The sequence below is a fragment of the Heterodontus francisci genome, chromosome 22 (assembly GCF_036365525.1).
Source record: "Heterodontus francisci isolate sHetFra1 chromosome 22, sHetFra1.hap1, whole genome shotgun sequence".
NCBI classification, from domain to species: Eukaryota; Metazoa; Chordata; class Chondrichthyes; order Heterodontiformes; family Heterodontidae; genus Heterodontus; species Heterodontus francisci.
The window spans coordinates 80,916,321-80,942,334 of NC_090392.1; the positions used below are offsets into that span (position 1 = coordinate 80,916,321).

At 44.6% G+C, this 26,014-nt stretch overlaps 1 protein-coding gene across 3 annotated transcripts in view; it reads right to left on the bottom strand.

The window, feature by feature from the left end:
- Nucleotides 1–558: 558 nt before the first annotated feature.
- mcamb (melanoma cell adhesion molecule b) overlaps nucleotides 559–26,014 on the bottom strand; it is a 202,578-nt gene continuing 177,122 nt past the window's right edge. For 2 of the 3 annotated variants that reach the window (XM_068054163.1, XM_068054164.1), the window contains exons 11-16: nucleotides 22,973–23,094; nucleotides 14,489–14,624; nucleotides 13,659–13,697; nucleotides 7,760–7,904; nucleotides 5,761–5,878; nucleotides 559–4,969 (exon numbers count right to left, since the gene is read on the bottom strand). In XM_068054163.1, the coding sequence (XP_067910264.1) occupies nucleotides 4,937–4,969; nucleotides 5,761–5,878; nucleotides 7,760–7,904; nucleotides 13,659–13,697; nucleotides 14,489–14,624; nucleotides 22,973–23,094 (593 nt within the window). In that variant the 3' untranslated portion in view covers nucleotides 559–4,936. Of the gene's footprint in view, nucleotides 4,975–5,760; nucleotides 5,879–7,759; nucleotides 7,905–13,658; nucleotides 13,698–14,488; nucleotides 14,625–22,972; nucleotides 23,095–26,014 lie in introns of all 3 variants that reach the window. The other variant, XM_068054165.1, reaches the window with a different exon arrangement.

Below are 26,014 nucleotides of genomic sequence, written 5' to 3' on the forward strand. Positions count from 1 at the left end.
CACCCCGCCCTCCCACAATTGATGTGACATCTTGGGCATCAGACACTGAGGCTCAGATCCGCTGGATGCTAGAGTGGGAACCAAATTAAATTGGTTAATTCTAAATCGATGGCACAAAGGACTGTTTCTGCCTCCAGCCCCAGACATTAATTGGGCCAAAAAACTCTGTTCTCTCCAATTGTATCAAGTCTAAATCCAGCTTTGCCTTCCAATTAAATTGCTGCTACATATTGTTCTATTCAACCCTGCCCACTCAACAATGTTTGCTCCCAGAATGATGATAATACAGATGACTTGTCGCAGAGCAACTCTAATCTCATCACCTACCGTTTGGAAAGGAGTAAGCACTACTACTTCGAATAAATCAAAGCTGAGAGAAAGATGGGCCAGGAGTGAGGCTACTGATGACAGAATTCAACCCCCAGCTCCTTGGTCTGTTTACAGACTATAATATCAGAATATGTATGATAAGAGATTGGGCATGTTCAAAGCAAAGGAACTATTGTTTTATTATATCCAAATGAATGTTTGAGATTTCAGAATGCTCCAAATCATGTCTGGAATCTGCAACAATATTTTTATTAGCATTTTCTTCACAAATTATAATAAAACACAAACAGAAACAGTCACAATTTGTTTTTTTCTTAATTTACATAAGTACTTCAGTGGAAGGAAGCTGTGCAGGTAGCTCTAGGGCACATAATTGATCCCAGACATGTTCCATACTTGCAGAGGAGTCTCAATATGTATATTTTTCAGAGCAACTCGCCCATCCTTGATGGTTGAGCGATGGTGGCTTTGTAACTCCTGTCTGTGTAGAGCTGGCTGACCTTGCCCAAAGTAATGTACAGACACAGCTAGTTACACTCACTACCTCAACCAGCACATCTGTCAGGTTAAAGCCAGAACTGAATCTGTTCTATTGCATACAGTTGTGCATTTCAGGCTCAATAATGGAACTGGGAAACAACCCAACAACGTCAGATGGTCTCTCTCAGCTCTAACGGAATGGGGTGGTCCTTGTCGAATGAGTACCAGTGCTCTGTACTGGTTGGCTGTGGTTTTAGCTGATTAAACTTGAGTAGTACCCTTGCTTAAGTTGGTTCCACCACTCTGCTCTGAAGTTCTCTGGGGTGAGGGGTACACTCCATTTCGGGCAAACAGGAACTCTAACCGTGGGTGCTTCTTGGTAATGCCTGTTAAGACACCTAGCTGCCCAAGAAAAATAATGAGGCTACTCCTGCTGCTTCATTAACTCCAAGAGCCAGTGCCTGCCCAGCTGCTCACAGGGGTGCTGAGTCCAGCCCCAACATTAGTCATTCAAACTTAAAGGGGGGTTTCTAATTAATGGGTGCCATTGTGCTAGCTCTGCAGCAGTTCAAATCTGTGTACAGTATAATTTTAGCTAATCGTGTGTGTGTATATAAAATCCAGATACAGTTTCAGCACCTGCAGCAATGTTCTTGAAATTTCAACACAAACAAAAAAGCAAACAAGTTCACTTTAGTACAGCAAAAGCAGTATTAATATGTTTATAGTCCCCTTTCCTAATGAGTCAGAGATGGCAGAGAACTGCAGCAGGGGCAGCGTGAGATTGAGACAGCTCATTCTAAGGAGACGCTCTATGTTACTCTGTCTTCTTTGACTCCTCAAATCCAATATTGAACTCTTGCCAGTCTGACTGGATGCTTAGAGAAACTCCTGGGTGTTTCCAGTGACGTGATCATCTTCATTTGAGGGCTTTGGAAAGGTTTCCCCATCTACTGACCACGGTCTGATTGTGAAGAACCTCTGAGGGCTTTTCATCGGCTTCACTGCTCGAAAGCTCACAAACATTGAGGCAGGAAATGAAGCAAATGGAACACAGCAGTCTGTTTGGTGGAGGAGGCAGGCCAGTACAACTGGTATTTGGGTCAGTATCAAATATTAGTCAACAGCAACTGCTCATCAATTTGAATTAATATTTTCTGATGTGTGTAGTGCTCTGATTACTAGAGACTAGCAGCGCTGGATTATCAGAAGGACAAAGTAAGAAATCTGCGAGTTTTAGGAAAATACCCACTCTCAAAAAACTTGTCAAGTAAACTATTTCCACTCTCTCTCACCCACACCACTTGACAATCTATCTTTACCAAATAAAATGTCTGGCAATTAACTTTTTATGGTTGAGTTATACGCCTGGTGTGTGCCAGGGAACATTACCCTCTGGGCAGTAGGGGATAAGGTTTGATTTCATCTGACTTCAGGCCATAATCTTGACCGCTCAGAGTGAGACTTTTGCTAGTTGCTTGATTCTAGCATTGCCTCTCGCGTCAAAGAGCCAAAAAATGGAGTCAGTGTTTGCAGAATATGATACATGCCCAATTGTTCTTTAAATGGTGAATCTGAAGGCTGAGACACTGTCAGTAGTGCAGACTGGCATAGACAGCCTACGAAAGGTAACAGGACTCACTAAAAGGTGTACTCCATCATTAAACTATATACAACCTCTTCACAAGCTAAGCGGGGAACACAAAGTACATGAAATGTGGGGCCTACAGGCAAGTGGACAGAAACAAAGTCTTGTGACTCTTGGTGGGAGCTGAGCTCCACAGGACTGCAGGAACATATCCTGGAGATTAATGGAAACCATCCCCCCCCATGTTTTCACTCCCTCACAGCAAAGAAACACAAAATGCTACAAATACTCAGCAGGTCAGTGAAGAGAGAAACACAAGCTAGCTTTCTGGCAATTCCTTCACTGCTGTACTGGAAAACTGCTTTCCTCCCTATATAACTTATTGTAATGTTTATTCTTGGATAGGACTGTAAATTTTTTCTGTAAAAATTTGTTAAAGAACAACTGATAATTAAAGAGGATGTGCAGCATTTCCAAACAGATCACAAGTTTGAAAATAAGTTATGATTGCCCCTTTCTTCAATGGAATATAGACCCTGCCACACAGAACCACAGACCCAGCGCACGCAAACACTGTCCCAGCCACTCAAATACACAGCCCTTGACATTCATAGAAACACAGACCTTGCCACTTGCAGAAACACAGGCCCACAGCCCCTCAGACACACAGGCCTTGATCTTCCCAGAAACAGACCAACAAACACAGCAAAAGCCACTCTCAGATATACAGGCCTTGATCTTCACAGAAACAGACCCAGCCACTCTCAAATACACAGCCCTTGATCTTCACGGAAACACAGATGGTCCCAGCCACTCTCAAATACACAAGTCTTGATCTTGACAGAAACAAAGACCCAGCCACTCTCAAATACACAGGCCTTGATCTTCACAGAAACGCAGACCCAGCACACACACGCAGTTCCAGCCGCACTCAAATACACAGGCCTTAATCTTCACAGAAACATAGACTAAGCACATGCAGACAGTCCCAGTCACTCATAAATATACAGGCCTTGATCTTCACAGAAACACACACCCAGCACACACACAGTTCCAGCCACACTCAAATACACAGGCCTTGCTCTTCACAGAAACACAGGCCCAGCCACTCACAAATATACAGGCCTTGATCTTCACAGAAACACAGTCCCAGCCACTCACAAATATACAGGGCTTGACGTTGCCAGAAACACAGTCCCAGCCACTCAAATACATGAGCCTTGACATTCATAGAAACAGACCCAGCCACTCACAGGTACACAAACCTTGAACTTCAGAGAACCACAGGTCCAACCACTCAGATACACAGGCCTTGACCTTCACAGAAACACAGGCGCAGACACACAGCCCTTGCGCTTCACAGAAACACAGGCCCAGCCACTTGCAGAAACACTGGCCCTGTGCTGTTGAGGACATTAAATGATTACCTCTGCTTGTGATTTAATTAAGATTTGGTCATTTCAATTCAGTGCCTGAATCAAATTGTTATTTCTGGAATCTCAGTTTGGAGGAGAGCTACGATTGATGCTGAAATGTAGTAAAATTACTTACAATACAGTGCATTTCATTTGGACTCGTCAGAGAGTAAGCACCGCAATCAATGAGTTATCAACATTCTCAATAGAAACTCCCTCCAAACAAAACATTACTGGATCCTGAGAATTTACTTAAGGATTCCTGATCTGATGTTAATAGTTCTATTGCAAAGCACTGTGGGAACAACAGGTAACCTTCCCTGCCCATAAATTGCATCCCTATTGCACTGTGTCACTGACTGCAGTATGTCCAGCTCAACGGTGATACATCAGGTACTGAATACAGGCCTCAGCTAAAACCTACAAAAGTACTTTTATCCTGGCAACTAATTCTTCTGGGGCGAGATGGGGATATTGATTTAAAAACATGCAATGGAATGACACAGACCCATGTGGCATTGTAACATTGATCACCCGCCAGATGAAATGTTGTGATATCCAGCCCAAGTCATGGTGACTCATATGGAAAACGAAAATGCCTATCTGCAGCTGGTTGGATTAATTCTAGGATGGTGCCAAGAATTCCCTTCTGAACACCGTTTTCCAATCTGGATGTTTACATCCACGCTGTTCATGAAAAAGGCCAATTTTCAATTGGTGTGATCAAAGGGGATTCATAGGAATTATGTGGAAAGGTGGCTTGAATTTTCTTTTCAATTATCTTGAGGAGACATAGCCTGGACAGGCATTTCACACTGTGTAACTGCTGATGTGACAAAACAATAACTTGAGCAGAAATCTACAGCTGAGGGCTAACTTGCAATTACTGAGATTAAACAAAAAATCATCAGGACCCAGTTTGACCGTGGACCTATCAGCCGGAGCGACAGGCCATGTGTTCATTTCAGTAAAGTGTTCAGTTTCCAGTGAAGGAAAGGCTGTAGCATTGGTTGGAACTGCTTCAGTGTAGGAGCATGTGCAGCGTTTGTAAAGGCAAAAACATTTCATGTCACTATCATATCCGTGCGGTCAGGCCAGGCTGGAGTGCTGTGGTTACTCGTCTTCACTCCGAAGGTCTGCATATGCCTTCCTCTCCCTTCACTCCAGAAAGAGAATGGAAAACAATAGAAGAATGTTAACAAAGTCTTACTGCTGGATTGCCAGTGAACATACTACTGATTGGTGAGACATACACGACCCTATGACATAGGAACAGGAGGCGGCACTGAGTCTGCTCCGCCATTGTAGTAATCATGGCTGATCTGTACTTCAACTCCATTTTCCTGCCTATGCTCCATATCCTGAGATACCCTTACCTAACAAAAATCTACGTATTTGTGACATGGATTTGGGTGATTCCTCGGAGGGTTGGCAGAGTGGGGGGGAAGCTCAGAGAGAAAATAATCTCAATCGCCTTGATGTGCATCAAACAGAAGAGTCCAAACATGGAAAGGAAAATGGTAAATAAGGAGATCCACCAAGAGTACATGAAGAATTCTTAGGGGTAATCAGAGGAAGGGATCTTTAAACCATCCTACTTAGGGAAGTTCAGACCCAAACTGACACTGTGCCTGCTCCCAGAGGTTTGGAGCCACCAAGAGAACAGCAAGATGTCAGTGTAAAACTAACACATGATCCCCATTACTAACTATCATATGCAGGAACTTTCATCTTTATTGAGTAGTGGTAATTCATCTGCCACAATTAGTTGCTACCATAAGCACTGATCTGGACCTGATGCAGACACCTGCACACAGGTACTGATCTGGATTGGGTACATAAATACCTGGTCACAGGGACTGATCTGAAATCATTATGTACACTTGTATATGTCCAGTTTGCTATGAAATCCCTCAAGAATACACACAGGTATTTTTGTTCCCTAACCTGGTCACTGGGTGGTTTTTTCTCTCCATTGACTCCTTGCAGAAGCACTGTCTCTTCTGGAACCTTCTGGTCATTCTTAACTTCCACTACAATGTCATCGTGAGCATCTGTCTGTGTACTAAACAAAACCTCTCGTTAGTTTACCAGTGGCTGGGAGACACCTCATTACCAGAGACAGCCTGACATTAGGACATTGGCCAGAGTTGAAATATTCTGCACAGTGAGGTGCACTGTGGAACATGGAATATATACCACAGTAGATTCTCCAACCAGGCATGTGTATGCAAAAAACACAAAGAATTATCCATACATTACATCATAGAATGGTTACAGCACAGAAGGAGGCCTTTTGGCCTGTAGTGTCCATGCTGGCTCTCTGCAACAGCAACTCATCAAGTCCCACTCCCCTGCCTTTTCCCCGTCAACCTGCACATTTTTCGCTTCAGTTAATTATCCAATTCCCTTTTGAAAGCCACAATTGAATCTGCCTCCACCACACTGTCAGGCAGTGCATTCCAGATCCCAACTACTCGCTGCATAAAAAACGATTTTCCTCACGTCACTGTTGCTTCTTTTGCCAATCACCTTAAATCGGTGTCCTCGGGTTCTGGATCTTTCTGCCAATGGGAACAGTTTCTCTCTGTCTACTCTGTCCAGACCCCTCTGATTTCGAACACCTCTAACAAATCTCCTCTTAATCTTCTCCAAGGAGAACAGCCTCAGCTTCTCCAATCTATCCACGTAACACAAGTTCCTCATCCCTGGAACCATTCTCATGAATCTCCTCTGCACCCTTTCTGATGCATTTACATCCTTCCTAAAGTGTGGCGCCCAGAATTGGAGACAATACTCCAGTTGAGGCCGAACCAGTGTTTTATACAGGTTCATCATGACTTCCTTGCTTTTGTACTCTATGCCCCTATTTATAAAGCCCAGGATCCCGTATGATTTATTAACCGCTTTCTCAACCTCCTATTCCACTTTCAATGATTTGTGCACAAATACCCCCAGGTCCCTCTGCTCCTGCACCCCCGATAGAATTGTATCCTTTATTTTATATTGTCTCTGCTTGTTCTTCCTACCAAAATGAAACATTTCATCTGCCACATATCAGCCCATTCCACCAGCCTGTCTATATCCTCCTGAAGTCTATCACTATCCTCCTGACAGTTCACAATACTTCCAAGTTTTGTAACATTCACAAATTTTGAAATTGTATCCTGTACACCCAAGTCTAGGTCTTTATATCAAGAAAAGCAGGGGTCCTAATACTGACACTGGGGAACAGGACTATATACCTTCCTCCAGTCAGAAAAATAACTGTTCACTACTACTTTCTATTTCCTGTCACTTAGCTAACTTCGTATCCAAGCTGCTACTGTCCTTTTTATTCCATGGGCTTTGACTGCTGACAAGCCTGTTACGTGGCACTTTATCAAATGTCTTTTGCAAGTCTTTGTATGTCACATCAACCTCATTAAGCCTCTCTAATACCTCATCAAAAAACCCAATCAAGTTAGTTAAACATGATTTGCCCTCAACTAATCCGTGCTGGCTTTCCTGAAATAGCCCACATTTGTGCAAGTGACTGTTAATTTTGACTGGAATTATCGTTTCTAAAAGCTTTCCCACTACCGAGGTTAAACTGACTGGCATGCAGTTGCTGGGCTTATCCTTACACCCTTTTTTGAGCAGGGTGTAACATTTGCAATTCTCAGTCCTCTGGCGTCACCCCTGTATCTAAGGAGGTCTGAAAGATTATGCCCAATGCCTCCACAATTTCCACCCTTACTTCCCAATACATCTCATCCAGTCGTGGTGACTTACCAACTTTAAACTTGACAAAGTTGATATATATTGAAGTTTATACAGGTACAATCGCTCACACTAACTGTCTCTTTCACATGCACCCTCTCACACGTACGCTCGTACAAACACATTCTCACATGCACAGATGTGCAGCTTACATGTGAACACTTAAAATAACAGCAAGACTCACATGTCTTGTTTTCCTGAGCGACCACAGGGGATCTTGCCTTTTTTGTAGAGGAAGTAGAGGACAGCACCCAGGATGGCAAGAAGAAGAATGCACACAATGATGACGACTATCACCACACCGCCACTGCTTCTACCATGTGAGACATCTAGATAAACAGAAGACTGGATGAGGCATAAGGTGGTGACACTGAGACACTCCTACACTAACAGCTCTTCTGTTCGTACCAGATTGTCCTGTTATCCCTGTGTTTCCTGTGGCTCCTCTCCTGAAGGTGTTGACCCAGGTTGAGGTAAAATTCTACAGTTTTGGACTGTGGTTGCCCACCAATGTAGTCATTCTTTATCTGTGATCCTAGAACAGCCCATCCTGATCCTGTCCTCATCCAACATCCTAACATTAACCACACTGTAGTATGGGGTATAAAGGAAGAAATAATGGCAGCTTGTCAGGAAGATACAGTGATAATTATGGGGGATTTTAACCTATATATAGACTGGAAAAATCAGATGGGCAGAGGTAGCCTAGATGAGGAGTACATAGAATGTTTTCGGGATAATTTCTTGGAACAATACATTCTGGAGCCAACCAGAGAGCAGGCTATACTACACCTGGTATTGTGCAACGAGATAGGATTAATTAATGACCTCATAGTTAAGGTACCCCTAGGTAGCAGCGATCATAATATGATTTAATTTTACATTCAGTTTGAGGGGAAAAAGAGTGGGTCCAAGATTAGTATTTTAAACTTAAATAAGGGCAATTATGAGGGCATGAAAGCAGAGCGAGCTAAAGTGAACTGGCAAATCAGGTTAAGGAATAGGGCAATAGAGATGCAGTGGCAAACATTTAAAGGAATATTTCAGAATACACAGAATCGATACATTTCAACGAGAAAGAAAAATTCCAAGGGTGGGACCCGCCATCCGTGGTTAACTAAAACAGTTAAAGATAGTATCAAACTTCAAGAAAAGCCCATAATTGCACAAAGATGGGAGGCAGTTCAAAAGATTGGACAGAATATAAAAAACAGCAAAGAATGACCAAAAAATTGATAAGGAAGGTAAAATTAGAGTACGAGAGAAAGCTAGCTAGAAATATAAAGACAGGTAGTAAGAGTTTCTCTAAATATTTTTTTAAAAGTTAACAAAGCGAGTGTTGGTCCTATAGAAGTGAGACTGGGAAATTAATAATGGTAACAAGGAGATGGCAGATGAACTGTACAGATATTTTGCATCAGTCTTCACTGTTGAGAATACAAGTAACATCCCAGTATTAGCTGTAAGTCAGGAAATGGAAAGGAGGGAGGAACTCAAGAAAATTACTATCACCAGGGAAGTGGTACTGAACAAACTGTTGGTGCTGCGGGCTGACAAGACCCGTGTCCTGATGGACTTCATCCTAGGGTCTTAAAAGAAGTGGCTCATGAGATAGTTGATGCGTTTATTTTAATTTTCCAAAATTCCCTAGATTTGGAGAAGGTTCCGTTAGATTGGAAAATAGTGAATGTAACTCCTTTATTCAAAAAGGGAGGGAGACAGAAAGCAGGAAAGTACAGGCCAGTTAGCTTAACATCTATCTTAGGGAAAATGTTAGAAACTATTATTAAAGGTGTTATTGAAAGGCATTTAGAAAATATCATCAGGCAAAGTCAACATGGTTTTGTGAAACGGAAGTCATGTTTAACCAATTTAATGCAGTTCTTTGAGGGAGTTACATATGCTGTGGATAAAGGGGAACCAGTGGATGTATTGTACTTAGATTTCCAGAAGGCATTTGATAAGGTGCCACATCAAAGGTTATTGGAGAAAATAAAAGCTCATGGTAGGGGGGTAACATATTGGCATGAATAGTAGATTGGTTAGCTAACAGGAAAGAGAGAGTAGGCATAAATGGGTTATTTTCTGGTTGGCAAGATGTAACGAGTGGTGTGCCGCAGGGCCTCAACTTTTTACAATTTATATAAATGACTTAGATGAAGGGACCGAAGGTATGGTTGCTAAATTTGCTGATGACACAAAGATTGGTAGGAAAGTTACTTGTGAAGAGGACATAAGGGGGCTACAAAGGGATTATAGATAGATTAAGTGAATGGGCAAAGACCTGGCAAATGGAGTATAATGTGGGAAAATGTGAAATTGTCCACTTTGGCAGGAAGAATAAAAAAGAAGCATATTATCTAAACGGTGAGAGATTGCACAGCTCTGAGATGCAGAGGGATCTCGGTGTCCTAGTGCATGAATCGCAAAAGGTTAGTATGCAGGTACAGCACATAATTAGGAAAGCTAATAGAATGTTATTGTTTATCGCGAGGGGAATTGAATACAAAAGTAGGCAGGTAATGCCATACAGGGCATTGGTGAGACCACACCTGGAGTACTGTGTACTGTACTGGTCTCCTTATTTAAGGAAGGATGTAAATGCGTTGGAGGCAGTACAGAGAAGGTTGGACAGGCTAGGCTTGTATCCGCTGGAATTTAGAAGAGTAAGAGGCAACTTGATTGAAGCATATAAGATCCTGAGGGGTCTTGACAGGGTGGATGTGGAAAGGATCTTTCTCCTTGTGGGAGAATCTAAACTAGCGGTCACTGTTTAAAAATAAAGGCTCGCCCATTTAAGACAGAGATGAGGAGAAATTTTTTCTCAGAGGGTCGTGAGTCTTTGGAATTCTCTTCCTCAAAAGGCGGTGGAAGCAGAGTCTTTGAATATTTTTAAGGCAGAGGTAGATAGATTCTTGATAAGCAAGGGGGTGAAAGGTTATCGGGGGTAGGCGGGAATGTGGAGTAATGAGTTCAGCGATGAACTTATTGAATAGTGGAGCACTAATGCACATTCTAGCAGAACAGACTAGACAGCAATCAGAATCGGGACTGCTGGCTGGTTCTGCCCTAGCCAGAGCCTTCAGATCAATTATAGCACACCTGCTGAGATTAGCATAGATCACAACACAAGATGTGGACCTGGGCTGCATGTCCCACCCAGTATGACACTGGATGGTACATCAACCCATTAGACAAGGGGACTCAGGGAATTGGCTCTTCTCATTGAGGTTTGACATTTTTGAATACTGGGGAGGGACGATTCTCTGTCTAAATCATTAGTGATTGGTGAGTAGCAACTGTCAATTGTGACTGATACAGAATTCCCATCTGGAAATCTATCAAAAATCAGATGATTCCAATGAACTCTCCAAAGAATTTAGAAGGGACATGGAGGAGAACATTTTTTGGGATTCATTGGCAGGGCTCGTTCAGGAATTTCTTGGTTAAAGGTGAGCTCAGGGCATAGTGCCAGTAATGGCATTCAGCTTTCCATAGGGGATCCTCCCCGTTGACAGAAGTGTGGCACTGTTTCCTGTTCTCCAATTGCTCCAGCCATAGAGACGTCAGCGGCTGCACTGATTTTAGCGGTAGGGGCTCTATCCTGGAAGAGCTTGGGTTGGTTAAAAGCAGGGAGCAGGAAGATCACGAGGAAGGAGGTGCAAAGATGCTCACTCAATAATCTGATTAAATAGAGCAGTGTGAGCCGCATGCATATGGCAAGCTGCAGAAAACACTGACCTATTGTGATCATGCCCAATGACAAGCATTGACTAGAGAAATGAGACACTACTAACCTCAGCCTGCTAACAACTTACTGCTTATTTGTGTAGCAGCGACCTGATATGTAAGCTGCACCTGTAGATTTGTAGTGATTTTGCTTTTAAGTGTTAGCTGCTGTATTTCGTTGGTGCCAACAGCATTTTACCAACAGTATACGTGGTGAGACAGGCCACAGCACTAGCAAACCCTCTGTGAGGATATTGGTCCCAGCCCTGTTGAAGTGCAACCTTTTTGGCTTGTACAGGTCCCATACCTCCCAGAAGTGATCCCAATGCCTCAGCCCTCCCTCCTGCAACATCTCTCCAGTCATGTATTCGTTAGCTCTACCTATTTCTGTACTCACCCAGCATGTGGTACTGGGAGTTATCTGGAGATTACTACCTTTGAGGTAAAAACAAGAAATGCTGGAACCACTCCAGCACAGTGGCGCAGTGGTTAGCACCGCAGCCTCACAGCTCTAGTGACCCGGGTTCAATTCTGGGTACTGCCTGTGTGGAGTTTGCAAGTTCTCCCTGTGTCTGCGTGGGTTTCCTCCGGGTGCTCCAGTTTCCTCCCACAGCCAAAAAAGACTTGCAGGTTGATAGGTAAATTGGCCATTATAAATTGCCCCTAGTATAGGTAGGTGGTAGGGAAATAAGAAAATACAGGTGGGGATGTGGTAGGAATATGGGATTAGTGTAGGATTAGTATAAATGGGTGGTTAATGGCCGGCACAGACTCGGTGGGCCGAAGGGCCTGTTTCAGTGCTGTATCTCTAAAACTAAAAAAAAATCTAAATATCACTTTAGATCAGGGTTGTTCAAAATATGGCCCCTGGGCCAGGATCCAGCCTGCGGCTGTATTTCAGAGATAACATTTTTTTTAAAGGCGGACGGAAAACCCCAAATCTGTCTGAAGTTTAGAAACCGCTGTTCCCGATGTCAACACCTGTCAGCTGTGAAACTCAGTGCAAGGTTTTAAAAATCTGACCAACCATAAAGCTGCTGTGCTGAGCGCTCCCGCTCACTGCAACTATCAGAGAGAAAGAGAGGGGGGAACAGAGAGAGAGAGAGAAAGAGAGGGGAGGGACAGAGAGAGAAGGGGGGACGGAGAGGTGGGGGACAGAGAGAGAGGGAGGAAAGAGAAAGAGTAGGGAAGAGAGAGAGTGGGGGGCAGAGAGAGGGGGGAACAGAGAGACAAAGGGAGAAAGAGCGGGAACAGAGATAGAGAGGGGGGAAAAGAGAGAGATGGGAGACAGAGAGAAAGAGAGATGGGGACAGAGTGAAAGAAAGAGGGGGGACAGAATGAGAGGGGGGATAGAGAGAGGGGGGAACAGAGAGAGAGAGAGGGGCAGAGAGAGAGGGGCACGGGGGGACAGAGAGAGAGAAAGGGGGGGACGGAGAGCGAGGACGACACAAAGAAGGAACACAGAGAGGGTGAGAGATAGAAAGAGAGGTAGAAGGGACTGATTAAAATTACTCCTGACAGATGGACATCTATCTGGAATACTCCGCATCGCTACAGGAAGTGTGCGGGCAAACACTGACTACTTGTGCCAGCAAACAAATGCCAGGCATCTCACTAAATCAGTGTCCAACATAGTGATGAGAAAGTGAGTCAATAAATTAATCTTCTCATTTAAAGCTTCTTCACAAAAATTCACATTTGTTGTTTTGATTAATAGTAAGATAAATTTTTACTGTCTATCTTTCTGAAATTGTCTCACCAGCCCCCACATAAGACAAAAATTGTAATGTGGCCTCCGCGCGAAAAAGTTGGACAACCCTGCTTTAGACAGGGCTCAAAGGTGTGCATAGTATACCGTTTACTCACCTCCCACTGTGGTTCAGTTTTTAACATCATCAGAAGTAGATTTTTTTTAAGTTTGAAAAAAAGTTTAAAAAGTGGAGAGCGAATGGCATCCACTACACTGCAAAGACAAATGGTGCAAACTTCTTTCAGAGTGACCTCATTTCTGTGAGTGCCAATCCAAAAGTTTTAATATAAACCCAGCACCTAACGCAATGACACTCACATTTGTCTCACCCTGTGTTGTGGCCTCTAGCATTAGTTACCATGTACAGATCATAGCTCCCCACCATCCCTCAACTCCATGACTACCATGCTCATCCTAACTCAGTGCTGACGTGTTAACTCAGAAGCTTAATACACAGCACATGCAGAATGAGGTGATATTAGTGAGATCTCAGAATGTCTCAGATCCTTCTCTGCTGTAAGTGGAACTTCTACAAATAACCTGCCTCTGAGTGAATTGGTATTGCATAAAATTGTGAAGCTGGTCTGACGTAACTGATTCTTACCAGCAGTAGGAGGTCCTCTTGTAGAAACTGTCATTGACCCTGTAAAGAAGTAGAGAATCGTCAAGAGAATGCACAGTGTGCACAAAAAGAGCAGGAAGATTGCTTGTCAAAATTAGAGAATTGTTGGGGAGAGGAACACTTTGTGACTTTTAACACACAGCGTTAGCATAAAGAATTAACAGGGCATACACCACATGGGTTAGAAAGAATAAACTTCCCTCTAAACTGCCTCAGTAAACTCTCCCAGGGCAGGTACACCACGGGTTAGATACAGAATAATGTTCCCTGTATACTGTCCCATCAAACACTTTCAGAGTCGTACAGCACGAGTTAGATGCAGGATAAAGCTCCCATCAAAAGGGTAGCGTTTTCTTCTTTACTGCGCTTAGAAAAATTGACGATCCCTCAGGCACAGTGAATAACTAAAAGGGGTGGGTACCTTTTACTGCAGGGTCTTTGCCCTCATTTTCCCACCAAGATTGGTGAGTTCATGCCGTCTTTCAGGTGTATGGAGACAGCAATCCTGCTCCTGATTGTCATTAAGTGGTAGCTGCTAGAAAGTGCATGAGTAGCCATTGGGTGAGAACAGGATTAGTTCCTCTGTGATACTTGCTATGGTTGTGCAGCCTACTGACAGTCATTGCCTAGGCTTACACATGGAGAGCAGTTACTTGGGTGAGACAAGCAGTGAGTGAGCAGCACCCATGGAACTGTACAAGTTAGAGTCTTAAGGAGAGAAAATCCACAGGATCATTTTGAGAGAAATGCTTCACTTTGTTGGTGTCAACTCTTCAGTCCTACTCCTGAATGGCCTGTGATCAGATTCTCACCTCTATACACAGTGAGGTTGTGAGTCGTGCTGCCATACACATTGGCACCATTACACATCAAGTTCAGCCTCTCCTCAGTGAGCGGTACAATCAATTCACTGACAACAATGTAATTATTCTGATGGTACCTTATGGTCTGTGGAAAGACAGAGAAAAACACAAAAGTATAAAAAACAATCATCTGAGGAACCGTGGCAGCAAAGAAAACAATTCAGTGGACAATATTTAGAAGAGTTTCCCCCTCAACGTTCCTATTAAGGGAGTTACATCGTCAGGACCCCTTTTAAAAGTGAGAGTCTCACCATGAGGACATCGGGTTCAAAAGAGATAGAGGGAAACAGACATTTGCACAATACAACTAACAGAATGATACATGGATTGTAAGGTAGCAAATGTAACCCTGCTATTCGAGAAAGGAAGGAGAGAGAAAACAGAGAACTATAGGCAAGTTAGCCTGACATCAATAGTAGAGAAAATGCTAGAATCTACTATTAGGGACACGCTAACAGGGCACTTTGAAAATCGTAATATGATTAGGCAGAGTCAACATGGTATGAAAGGACAATAATGTTTGGAAAATCTATTTGAGCTTTTAGAGGTGTAACTAGCAGGGTGGATAAGGGAGGACAAGTGGATGCAGAATATTTGGATTTTTAAAAGGCATTCCATAAGGTGCCACACAAGATGTTACAAAATATTCAGGCTCATGGAATTGGCAGAAATATATTCGCACAGATTGAGGATTGGTGAAAGGACAGAAAACAGAGAGTTGGAATTAATGGGTTATTTTTGGGTTGGCAGGATGTAACAAGTAGGATGCTGCAAGGATCAGTGACTGGACCTCAACTCTGTACAATCTATACCAATGATGTAGATGAGGGGGACAGAGTACAATGCAACCCAAGTTGCTGATGATACAAAGCGAAGTGGGAAAGTAAGCTGTGAGGAGAATGTGAGGTATATCAGAGTGTTACAGTGAGGGGTGTGGGATATCTCAGGGTTTCAGTGAGGGGTGGGGGGTATATCAGAGGGTTACAGTGAGGGGTGCGGGGTATATCAGAGTGTTACAGTGAGGGGTGTGGGGTATATCAGAGTGTTACAGTGGGGGGTGTGGGATATCTCAGGGTTTCAGTGAGGGGTGGGGGTATATCAGAGGGTTACAGTGAGGGGTGCGGGGTATATCAGAGTGTTACAGTGAGGGGTGTGGGGTATATCAGAGGGTTACAGTGAGGGGTGGGGGGGGATATCAGAGTGTTACAGTGAGGGGTGTGGGGTATATCAGGGTTTCAGTGAGGGGTGGGGGTATATCAGAGGGTTACAGTGAGGGGTGGGGGGGATATCAGAGTGTTACAGTGAGGGGTGTGGGATATATCAGAGTGTTACAGTGAGGAGTGTGGGGTATATCAGAGTGTTACAGTGGGGGATGTGGGATATCTCAGGGTTTCAGAGGGGTGGGGGTTATATCAGAGGGTTACAGTGAGGAGTGTGGGGTATATCAGAGTGTTACAGTGAGGGAGGTGTGGGATATATCAGAGGGTTACAGTGAGGGGCAGGGGGGATATCAGAGTGTTACAGTGAGGGGTGTGGGGTATATCAGAGTGTTACAGTGAGGAGTGTGGGGTATATCAGAGTGTTATAGTGAGGGGTGTGGGGTATATCAGAGTGTTACAGTGAGGAGTGTGGGGTATATCAGAGTGTTATAGTGAGGGGTGTGCGAAATATCAGAGTGTTACAGTGAGGGGTGTGGGATATATCAGAGGGTTACAGTGAGGGGTGTGGGGTATATCAGAGGGTTACAGTGAGGGGTGTGGGGTATCTCAGAGTGTTACAGTGAGGAGTGTGGGGTATATCAGAGTGTTATAGTGAGGGGTGTGCGAAATATCAGAGTGTTACAGTGAGGGGTGTGGGATATATCAGAAGGGTTACAGTGAGGGGTGTGGGGTATATCAGAGGGTTACAGTGAGGGGTGTGGGGTATATCAGAGTGTTACAGTGAGGAGTGTGGGATATATCAGAGGGTTACAGTGAGGGGTGTGGGGTATATCAGAGTGTTACAGTGAGGGGTGCGGGGTATATCACAGGGTTACAGTGAGGGGTGTGGGGTATATCAGAGTGTTATAGTGAGGGGTGTGCGAAATATCAGAGTGTTACAGTGAAGGGTGTGAGGTATATCAGAGTGTTACAGTGAGGGGTGTGGGATATATCAGAGGGTTACAGTGAGGGGTGTGGGGTATATCCTGGGTAGGTATTTTCCTTAAAGGTGCGGAGCTCCGTGGACTCGGCCTCATTTCCCGGCGGAGCAGCAGGAGAAGGTAGCGACTCTTCGGTGGGTGAGTGAAGGCATCAGGAGCTGTGTTTTAAAAGTAAGTACTTACTGTTTTACTTACTGTTTTCCTTGTCTTTGAGTTTCTTTTGGCGCCGGAGGAACCGGAAGCTGGTCGGCAGCGAGGACTCCTGGGTAGGTATTTTTCTTAAAGGTGCGGAGCTGAGTAAACCCGAGGCACTACACATGTAGTGTCTCCCACTCATCCTCCTCCTCTAACCTAATAATAAGACCCTTTTTACCCTCCTCCTCTAACCAAAAAGGACTGAGCAGGTAAGCTATTTACTGTTTTTGTTAATATCTATAGTTGTACTTAACTAAGGGGTAATTGAATAAAAGAAATGGCAGCCAGTGTAGTGTATTGCTCCTCCTGCAGAATGTTCGAGGTGAGGGAAACCTCCGGTGACCCTGCCGACTTCACCTGCTGGAAGTGCATCCGTCTCCAGCTCCTATCAGACCGTGTTAGGGAATTGGAGCTGGAGCTGGATGAACTGAGGATCATTCGGGAAGCTGAGGGGTTGATAGATAGAAGCTACACGGAGGTCGTTACTCCACAAATCAAAGGCAGCTGGGTAACAGTTAGAGGTGGGAAGAGGTCAGTGCAGGGATCTCCTGTGGTCGTTCCCCTCAACAACAAGTATACAGTTTTAGATACTGTTGGGGGGGACGGCCTATCGGGGGCAGGCTGCAGTGACCGGGCCTCTGGCACGGGGTCCTGCACTGTGGCTCAGAAGGGAAGGAGGGAGAATGGGAGAGCACTAGTCATCGGGGACTCGATGGTGAGGAGTACGGACAGGCGGTTCTGTGGGCGCAGGCGAGACGCACGGATGGTTTGTTGCCTCCCTGGTGCCAGGGTCCGTGATGTTTGTGATCGCGTCTTCAGGATCCTTAAAGGGGAGGGGGAGCAGCCAGAGGTCGTGGTGCACATTGGCACCAACGACGTAGGAAGGAAGGGTGGCACAGATGTTAGAAGTGAGTTTAGGGAGTTAGGCTGGAAGCTGAAAGCTCGGACGGACAGAGTTGTTATCTCTGGTTTGTTGCCGGCGCCACGTGATAGTGAGGCTAGGAATAGGGAGAGAGCACAGCTGAACACGTGGCTGCAGGAATGGTGTAGGAGGGAGGGCTTCCAGTTCTTGGATAATTGGACTGCATTCTGGGGAAGATGGGACCTGTTCAAACAGGACGGGCTGCATCTGAACCAGAGGGGCACCAATATCCTGGGAGGGAGGTTTGCTAGTACTGTTCGGGAGGGTTTAAACTAGTTTGGGAGGGGGATGGGAACCGGACTTGTAATCCAGGGACCAGTGGGTCCACTCAGAAAGACAAAGAGTGTAGTGAGGTATTGGGGAAGGTAGCACTGTCACAGAGGACAGATGGGCACGGAGAAGGGTTAAAGTGCGTATACTTCAACGCAAGAAGCATCAGGAATAAGGTGAGTGAATTGAAGGCGTGGATGGGCACTTGGGACTACGATGTTGTGGCCATCACTGAAACGTGGATAGGTGAGGGGGAGGAATGGTTTTTGGAGGTACCTGGTTATAGATGTTTTCATAAGATTAGGAATGGTGGTAAAAGAGGTGGGGGGGTGGCATTGTTAGTTAGAAATAGTGTAACAACTGCTGAAAGAATTTTCGAGGAGGATCTGCCGACTGAGGCACTGTGGGTTGAGGTCAGGAACAGGAAAGGAGCAGTCACCTTGATGGGAGTTTTCTATAGGCCCCCCAATAGCAGCAGGGAGGTGGAAGAGCAGATTGGGAAACAGATTTTGGAAAGGAGCAGAAGTCACAGGGTAGTAATTATGGGGGATTTCAACTTCCCAAATATTGATTGGCAACTCTTTAGATCGAATAGTTTGGATGGGGTAGTGTTTGTGCAGTATGTCCAGGAAGCTTTTCTGACTCAGTATGTAGACTGCCCGACCAGAGGGGAGGCAATATTGGATTTGGTACTAGGTAATGAACCAGGGCAAGTGATAGAGCTGTTGGTGGGCGAGCACTTTGGAGATAGTGATCACAATTCTGTAGCATTCACTGTGGTAATGGAGAGGGATAGGTATGTGCAACAGGGCAAGGTTTACAATTGGGGGAAGGGTAGATATGATGCTGTCAGGCAGGAACTGAGGAGCATAAGTTGGGAGCATATGCTGGCAGGGAAGGGCACGGTCGAAATGTGGAACTTTTTCAAGGAGCAGATAGTAGGGGCCATTGATAAGCATGTCCCTGTCAGACAGGGAAGGGATGGTCATGTGAGGGAACCGTGGTTGACAAGAGAGGTTGAGAGTCTTGTTAGGAAGAAGAAGGATGCGTATATAAAGTTGAGGAAAAAGGGCACAGGCATAGCTCTGGAGGGATACAAGATGGCCAGGAAGGATCTGAAGAAAGGGATTAGGAGAGCTAAGAGAGGGCATGAAAAATGCTTGGCGGGTAGGATAAAAGAAAACCCCAAGGCCTTTTACGCGTATGTCAGAAATATGAGGATGACTAGGGGGACCATAGGTCCGGTCAAGGACAATAGCGGGAGACTGTGTGTTGAGCCGGAAGAGATAAGTGAGGTTTTGAATGAGTACTTCTCTTCGGTATTTACGAATGAGAAGGGGTGTATTACTGAAGAGGACGGTGTGAAACAGACTGGTAAGCTCGAGGAAGTGCTCGTTAGGAGGGAAGATGTGTTGGGGTTTTTGAATAACTTGAAGATAGACAAGTCTCCCGGGCCTGACGGGGTATATCCAAGGATGTTATGGGAAGCAAGGGATGAAATTGCAGAGCCGCTGGCAATGATCTTTTCATCTTCTCTGCTGACGGGGGTGGTACCAGGTGATTGGAGGGTGGCAAATGTTGTGCCCCTGTTCAAGAAAGGGAATAGGAACAACCCTGGGAATTACAGGCCAGTTAGTCTTACTTCGGTGGTAGGCAAGTTGATGGAAAAGGTGCTGAGGGATAGGATTTCTGAGCATCTGGAAAGACACTGCTTGATTCGGGACAGTCAGCACGGTTTTGTGAGGGGTAGGTCTTGCCTCACAAGCCTGATTGAATTCTTTGAGCAGGTGACCAAGCAAGTGGATGAGGGTAAACCAGTGGATGTGGTGTACATGGATTTTAGTAAGGCATTTGATAAGGTCCCCCATGGTAGACTTATGGAGAAAGTCAGAAGGCATGGGATAGTGGGGAATGTGGCCAGTTGGATTAAGAATTGGCTAACTGATAGAAGGCAGAGAGTGGTCTTAGATGGTAAATACTCAGCCTGGAGCCCAGTTACCAGTGGCGTGCCGCAGGGATCAGTTCTGGGTCCTCTCCTGTTTGTGATTTTTATTAACGACTTGGATGAGGAAGTCGAAGGGTGGGTCAGTAAATTTGCAGATGATACAAAGGTTGGTGGAGTTGTGGATACCGAGGAGGGCTATTGTCGTCTGCAAAGGGACTTGGATAGGTTGCAGTGCTGGGCTGAAAAGTGGCAGATGGAGTTTAACCCTGAAAAGTGTGAGGTCGTCCATTTTGGAAGGACAAACATGAATGCAAAATACTGGGTTAACGGTAGGGTTCTTGGGCATGTGGAGGAGCAGAGAGACCTTGGGGTCTATGTGCATAGATCATTGAAAGTTGCAACTCAAGTGGATAGGGCTGTGAAGAAGGCATATGGGGTGTTAGCGTTCATTAGCAGAGGGATTGAATTTAAGAGCCGTGAGGTGATGATGCAGCTGTACAGGACCTTGGTAAGGCCTCATTTGGAGTACTGTGTGCAGTTCTGGTCGCCTCATTTTAGGAAGGATGTGGAAGCCTTGGAGAGGGTGCAGAGGAGATTTACCAGGATGTTGCCTGGAATGGAGAATAAGTCTTACGAGGAAAGGCTGAACATTCTAGGCCTCTTCTCATTAGAAAGGAGAAGGATGAGGGGTGACATGATAGAGGTTTATAAGATGATCAGGGGAATAGATAGGGTAGACAGTCAGAAACTTTTTCCCCGGGTGGAGCAAAGCGTTACAAGGGGTCATAAATTTAAGGTGAAGGGTGGGAGATATAAGGGGGATGTCAGGGGAAGGTTCTTTACCCAGAGAGTGGTCGAGGCATGGAATGCCTTGCCCGGGGAAGTTGTTGAGTCAGAAACTTTAGGGACTTTCAAAAGGCTTTTGGATAGGTATATGGATAAAGGAGAATGATGGGGTATAGATTAAATTGTCCTTGACAGAGGACAAAGGATCGGCACAACATTGTGGGCCGAAGGGCCTGTTCTGTGCTGTATGTTCTATGTTCTATGTTCTATCAGAGTGTTACAGTGAGGGGTGCGGGGTATATCACAGGGTTACAGTGAGGGGTGTGGGGTATATCAGAGTGTTACAGTGAGGAGTGTGGGGTATATCAGAGTGTTATAGTGAGGGGTGTGCGAAATATCAGAGTGTTACAGTGAAGGGTGTGGGGTATATCAGAGTGTTACAGTGAGGGGTGTGGGATATATCAGAGTGTTACAGTGAGGGGTGTGGTGTATATCAGAGGGTTACAGTGAGGGGTGTGGGGTATATCACAGGATTACAGTGAGGGGTGTGGGGTATATCAGAGTGTTACAGTGAGGGGTGTGGGATATATCACTGTTACAGTGAGGGGTGTTCCAGAGTGTTCCAGTGAGGGGCATGGGGTATTATCAGTTACATTGAGGGTTGTATCAGAGTGTTATGGTGAGGCATGTGGGGTGTATCAGAGTACTACATTAAGGGATACTTGTTACGAATCACAGAAAGTTAACATGCAGGTACAGTAAACAATTAGGAAGGCAAATGGTATGTTAGGTTTTATTGAACGGGTCTATCAAAATAAGGAAGTCTTGCTGCAATTATATATGGTCTTGGTGAGACCACACCTGTGTACAGTTTTGGCCTCTGTACCTAAGGAAGATATACATGCCTCAGAGGTCATGCAATGAAGGTTCACTAAATTGATATTTGGAATGAGAAGGAAGATTGAGTAGAATGGAGTAAAATAAACTCTGTGGAGTTTCGAAGAATGAACGTGATCCCATTGAAATGTGTAAAATTCTTAGAAGGCTTGATAGAGCAGATGCTGACAGGCGATATCCCCCGGCTGGAGAACCTAGAACTTGGGGAATAGTCTCAAGGTAAGGGGGTCAACCATTTAGGACTGAGATGAGGAGAAATGTCTTCACCCAGAGTTGTGAATCTTGGGAATTTTCTACTCGAGGGCTGTGGATGCTCAGTCAGTGAGTATGTTCAAGACTGAGATTGACAGATGTTCGGAATCTAAGGGAATTAAGGGATATGGGGATTGGGCGAGAAAGTGGAATTGAGCTAGAAGTTCAGCCATGATCTTATTGAATGGTGGAGAAGGCCCAAGGGGCCGAATGGCCTATTCCTGCCCCTATTTTCTATGTTCTTATATATGAAAGAGAGAAATAAAGGGAATCAAATGGCAACTCAGGTATACAGAGATTGAGGGAGAGGACAGAAAGAAAAAGATACAAGAAATAGAATGTTGTAATTGGGCCTCTTAACATGAAAGCCAACTCCCACAGGCAAGTCCGTACCTCCTATGAATTGAAGCAAGGCCTTGTGGGACAGTCTGGTCTGAATAAACAATCCAGTGAGAAAGGAAACAAACTGCAGCAGCAAAAAAAAGAGAGCAGAAAGGATAAAGAAGTCAAAGACAGAAAACTAAGAAAGTCACCAAAAGAATAAATAAGTTGAGGAGATTCCCAATGATAGAATACCTTGGACCTCAGTATCAACTCCTATCAGAGCTGCCCACGACAACGGCCCCTATTTAATGGTAATGGAGGCAAATTTTCTGGGACCGCAAGTGAGAGCCCTGGTATAGAAGCCCCTGGTAGACCCCACGTCTGTCACTCTAACACTGTTCCGCTGGCCTATAGAGAACTAGGTGGAAAGGAGGCAGGGGCTGCAGAAATTCCTGGTGGGGCAATTGCCTCCTGGCATCTACTGTCCCAGAATAAACTTTACTATCACAGTAAAATCCTTTTACCACATGCATTTTGGTTGTATTTGTTTAATGTGAGTACTGTGTATGCCTGAAATGCAGCAATATTTAAACTGGAAGGCTTGGTCGGCCTCTGTCACTCATACTTTGATATGTGTTGACTGTTATTTCTTCACCACCCAGGATCATATAATGCAGGCTGACTCACTCACTATTTACTTACCGGTGCTTGCTTTACATTGCATGTAACCTCTGGTGCTGGATTGCCTTTGAACATACAAGTTAGGTTGAAGTGAGGTCCATTTTTGGAGAATTTCTTCTCAGTGCAGTTTACTTCAGGTGGTCCTGGAGGAGGAAAGACACAACAGAGTTCAATTCCAGGGCTGCTACACCAACACACACAATTTTATTCAACCAGCTATTAACTCCCCGAGTCTTTCCTGAAGGCAGTGCCTGTTGCAGGAATGCATTTTCTTACCTCTAGGTGCCCAATAGTACCTCAGCACCTTAACTATTCAACTTAGGTGTGCCCAGAGTGTTGGCAGCTATTGGACCAAAGTCATCACAGCCAAATCTGGTCTGGTCCTTAGCTGCCTCCACTCACAGACCTTCTCCAGCAGAAAACTACCACAATTAAGAAGAGTTTGGGGTATATCAGAGTGTTACAGTGAAGTGTGTAGAGTATATCAGAGTGTTACTTTGGGTGTGGGGTATATCAGAGAGTTACAGTAAGGGGTGTGGGATCTATCAGTGTTACAGTGCGGGGGTGTGGGATATATTATTACAGTGCGGAGGTGTGGGATGTATTATTACAGTGTGGGGTGTGTCAGAAGTTACAGTGAGGGGCATGAGGTATATCAAAGTGTTACAGTGAAGGGTGTGGGGTGTATCAGAGTACTACGGTGAAGGGTCCTAGAGTCATTATGGCACAGAGCAGGTCATTTGGCCCTTCAAGCCCATGCCAGCTCTCAAGAGCAATCCAATCAGTCTCATTTCACTATCTATCTCAGCAGCCCTGAATTTATTTCCCTTTCATTTTGAAATCATTCATTATCTCTGCCTCAGCTCCAACCTTGAAGGCAACAATGGTCCTAGCACTGAACCTTGGGGAACACCACTGTCTATCATCCTCCAGTCTGAAAAACAACTATTTACCATGAGTTCCGAAGAAGGGTCACTGACCCGAAACGTTAACTCTGCTTCTCTTTCCACAGATGCTGCCAGACCTGCTGAGTGAATCCAGCATTTCTTGTTTTTATTTACCATGACCCGCTGTTTTCTATCCGTAAACAAATTTTTTTATCGAAGCAGGCACTGACACTCCTTTCCCATGAGCCTCAATTTTGGTAACCAGCCTTTTATGTGGTACTTTGTCAAATGCTTTCTTAAAATCCATATAGACAATATCCATAGCATTCCCTTCATCAACCTTCTCTGTTACTTCATCAAAAATTCAATTAGATTTGTCAAGCACAATCTGCCTTTTACAAATCCATGCTGGCTCTCCTTAATTAAAGCAAACTTCTCCAAGTGCCGGTTGATTTTTTCCCTGATTATTGTTTCTAAAACCTTACCCACCACCGATGTTAAACTGACCGGCTGGTAGTTACTGGAATGTCATTACACCCTTTCTTGAATAAGGGTGTTACATTTGACAGGTGTCAGGTGGATAATACAACTGAAAACCAGGCCGAATATAGAAGGTTCAGAGGGAAATGAAAAAAATAATGAGAAGCAAAGAGACAGTGTGAGAAGAGACTGGCAGCTAACATAAAAGGGAATCCAAAAGTATTCTTTAGGCATATGAATAATAAAAGAGTGGGAAAAGGAGGAGTGGGACTGTTTAAAGACCTAAATGAGAATTTACATATGGAAGCAGGGGGCATGGCTGAGGTACCAAATGAGTACTTTGCATCTGTCTTTACTAAGGAAGAAGATGCTGCCTAAATCATAGTGAAAGAGAGGGTAGTTGAGACACTGGAGGGGCTAAAAGTTAATGAAGAGAAGGTATTGGATAGGCTGGCTGTACTTAAAAGTTGATAAGTTATTAGGACCGGATGAAATGCATCCGAGAATACTGAGAGAAGCAAGGGAGGAAATTGCAGAGGCACTGGTCATAATCTTCCAATCCTCCTTAGATACAGGGGTGGTGCAAGAGGACTGGAACATTGCGGATGTTACACCCTTGTTCAAAAAAATTGTAAGGATAAACCCAGCAACTACACTGAGTAGTGCAGTGGTTAGCACTGCAGCCTCACAGCTCCAGCGACCCGGGTTCAATTCTGGGTACTGCCTGTGTGGAGTTTGCAAGTTCTCCCTGTGACTGCGTGAGTTTCCACTGGGTGCTCTGGTTTCCTCCCACAGCCAAAGACTTGCAGGTTGATAGGTAAATTGGCCATTGTAAAATGCCCCTAGTGTAGGTAGGTGGTAGGAGAATTGTGGGGATATGGTAGAGAATATGGGATTAATGTAGGATTAGTATAAATGGGTGGTTGATGGTCAGCACAGACTCGATGGGCCGAAGGGCCTGTTTCAGTACTGTATCTCTCTATGACTCTACAGGCCAGTCAGTTTAACCTCTGTGGTGGGAAAGCTTTTAGAAATAATAATTCAGGACAAAATTAACAGTCACTTGAACAAATGTGGATTAACTAAGGAAAGCCAGCATGGATGTGTTACGAGCAAATCATTCTTAACTATCTTGTTTGAGTTTCTAGCCTTACCCTGTGCCTCTAAGCAGATCACCGTCATTGTCCCTCATAGGTCCCACCCCACCTCTTACTACCCACTTAATATTTACATGCCGGTAGAAGATTCTTGGGTTTCCTTTTATGTTGAGTACCATTCTATTCTCATATTCTCTCTTTGCCAGTCTTATTTTCCCCTTCACTTCACCACTGTACTTACTGTATTTGACCTGGTTCTCACTTGAATGCCTGACATGCATCATGCATCCTTTTTTTTTGGTTCATCATATTCTCTATCTCCCTCGTCATCCAAGGAATCCTGGCTTTAGTTTCCTTACCTTTCGTCCTTGTTGGAATGTACCGAGCATATACCTGAAACATCAGCTTAAGATCACCCATTGTTTCTTTGCAGTTTTTCCTGTCAATCTTTGGTTCCATTTACCCTGGCTAGATCTCCTCTTATCCCATTGAAATTACCCCTCTTCCAACATACGGACATATAAATTAGGAGCAAGAGTAGGCCACTCAGCCCCTCGAGCCTGCTCTGCCATTCAATAAGATCATGGCTGATCTGATTG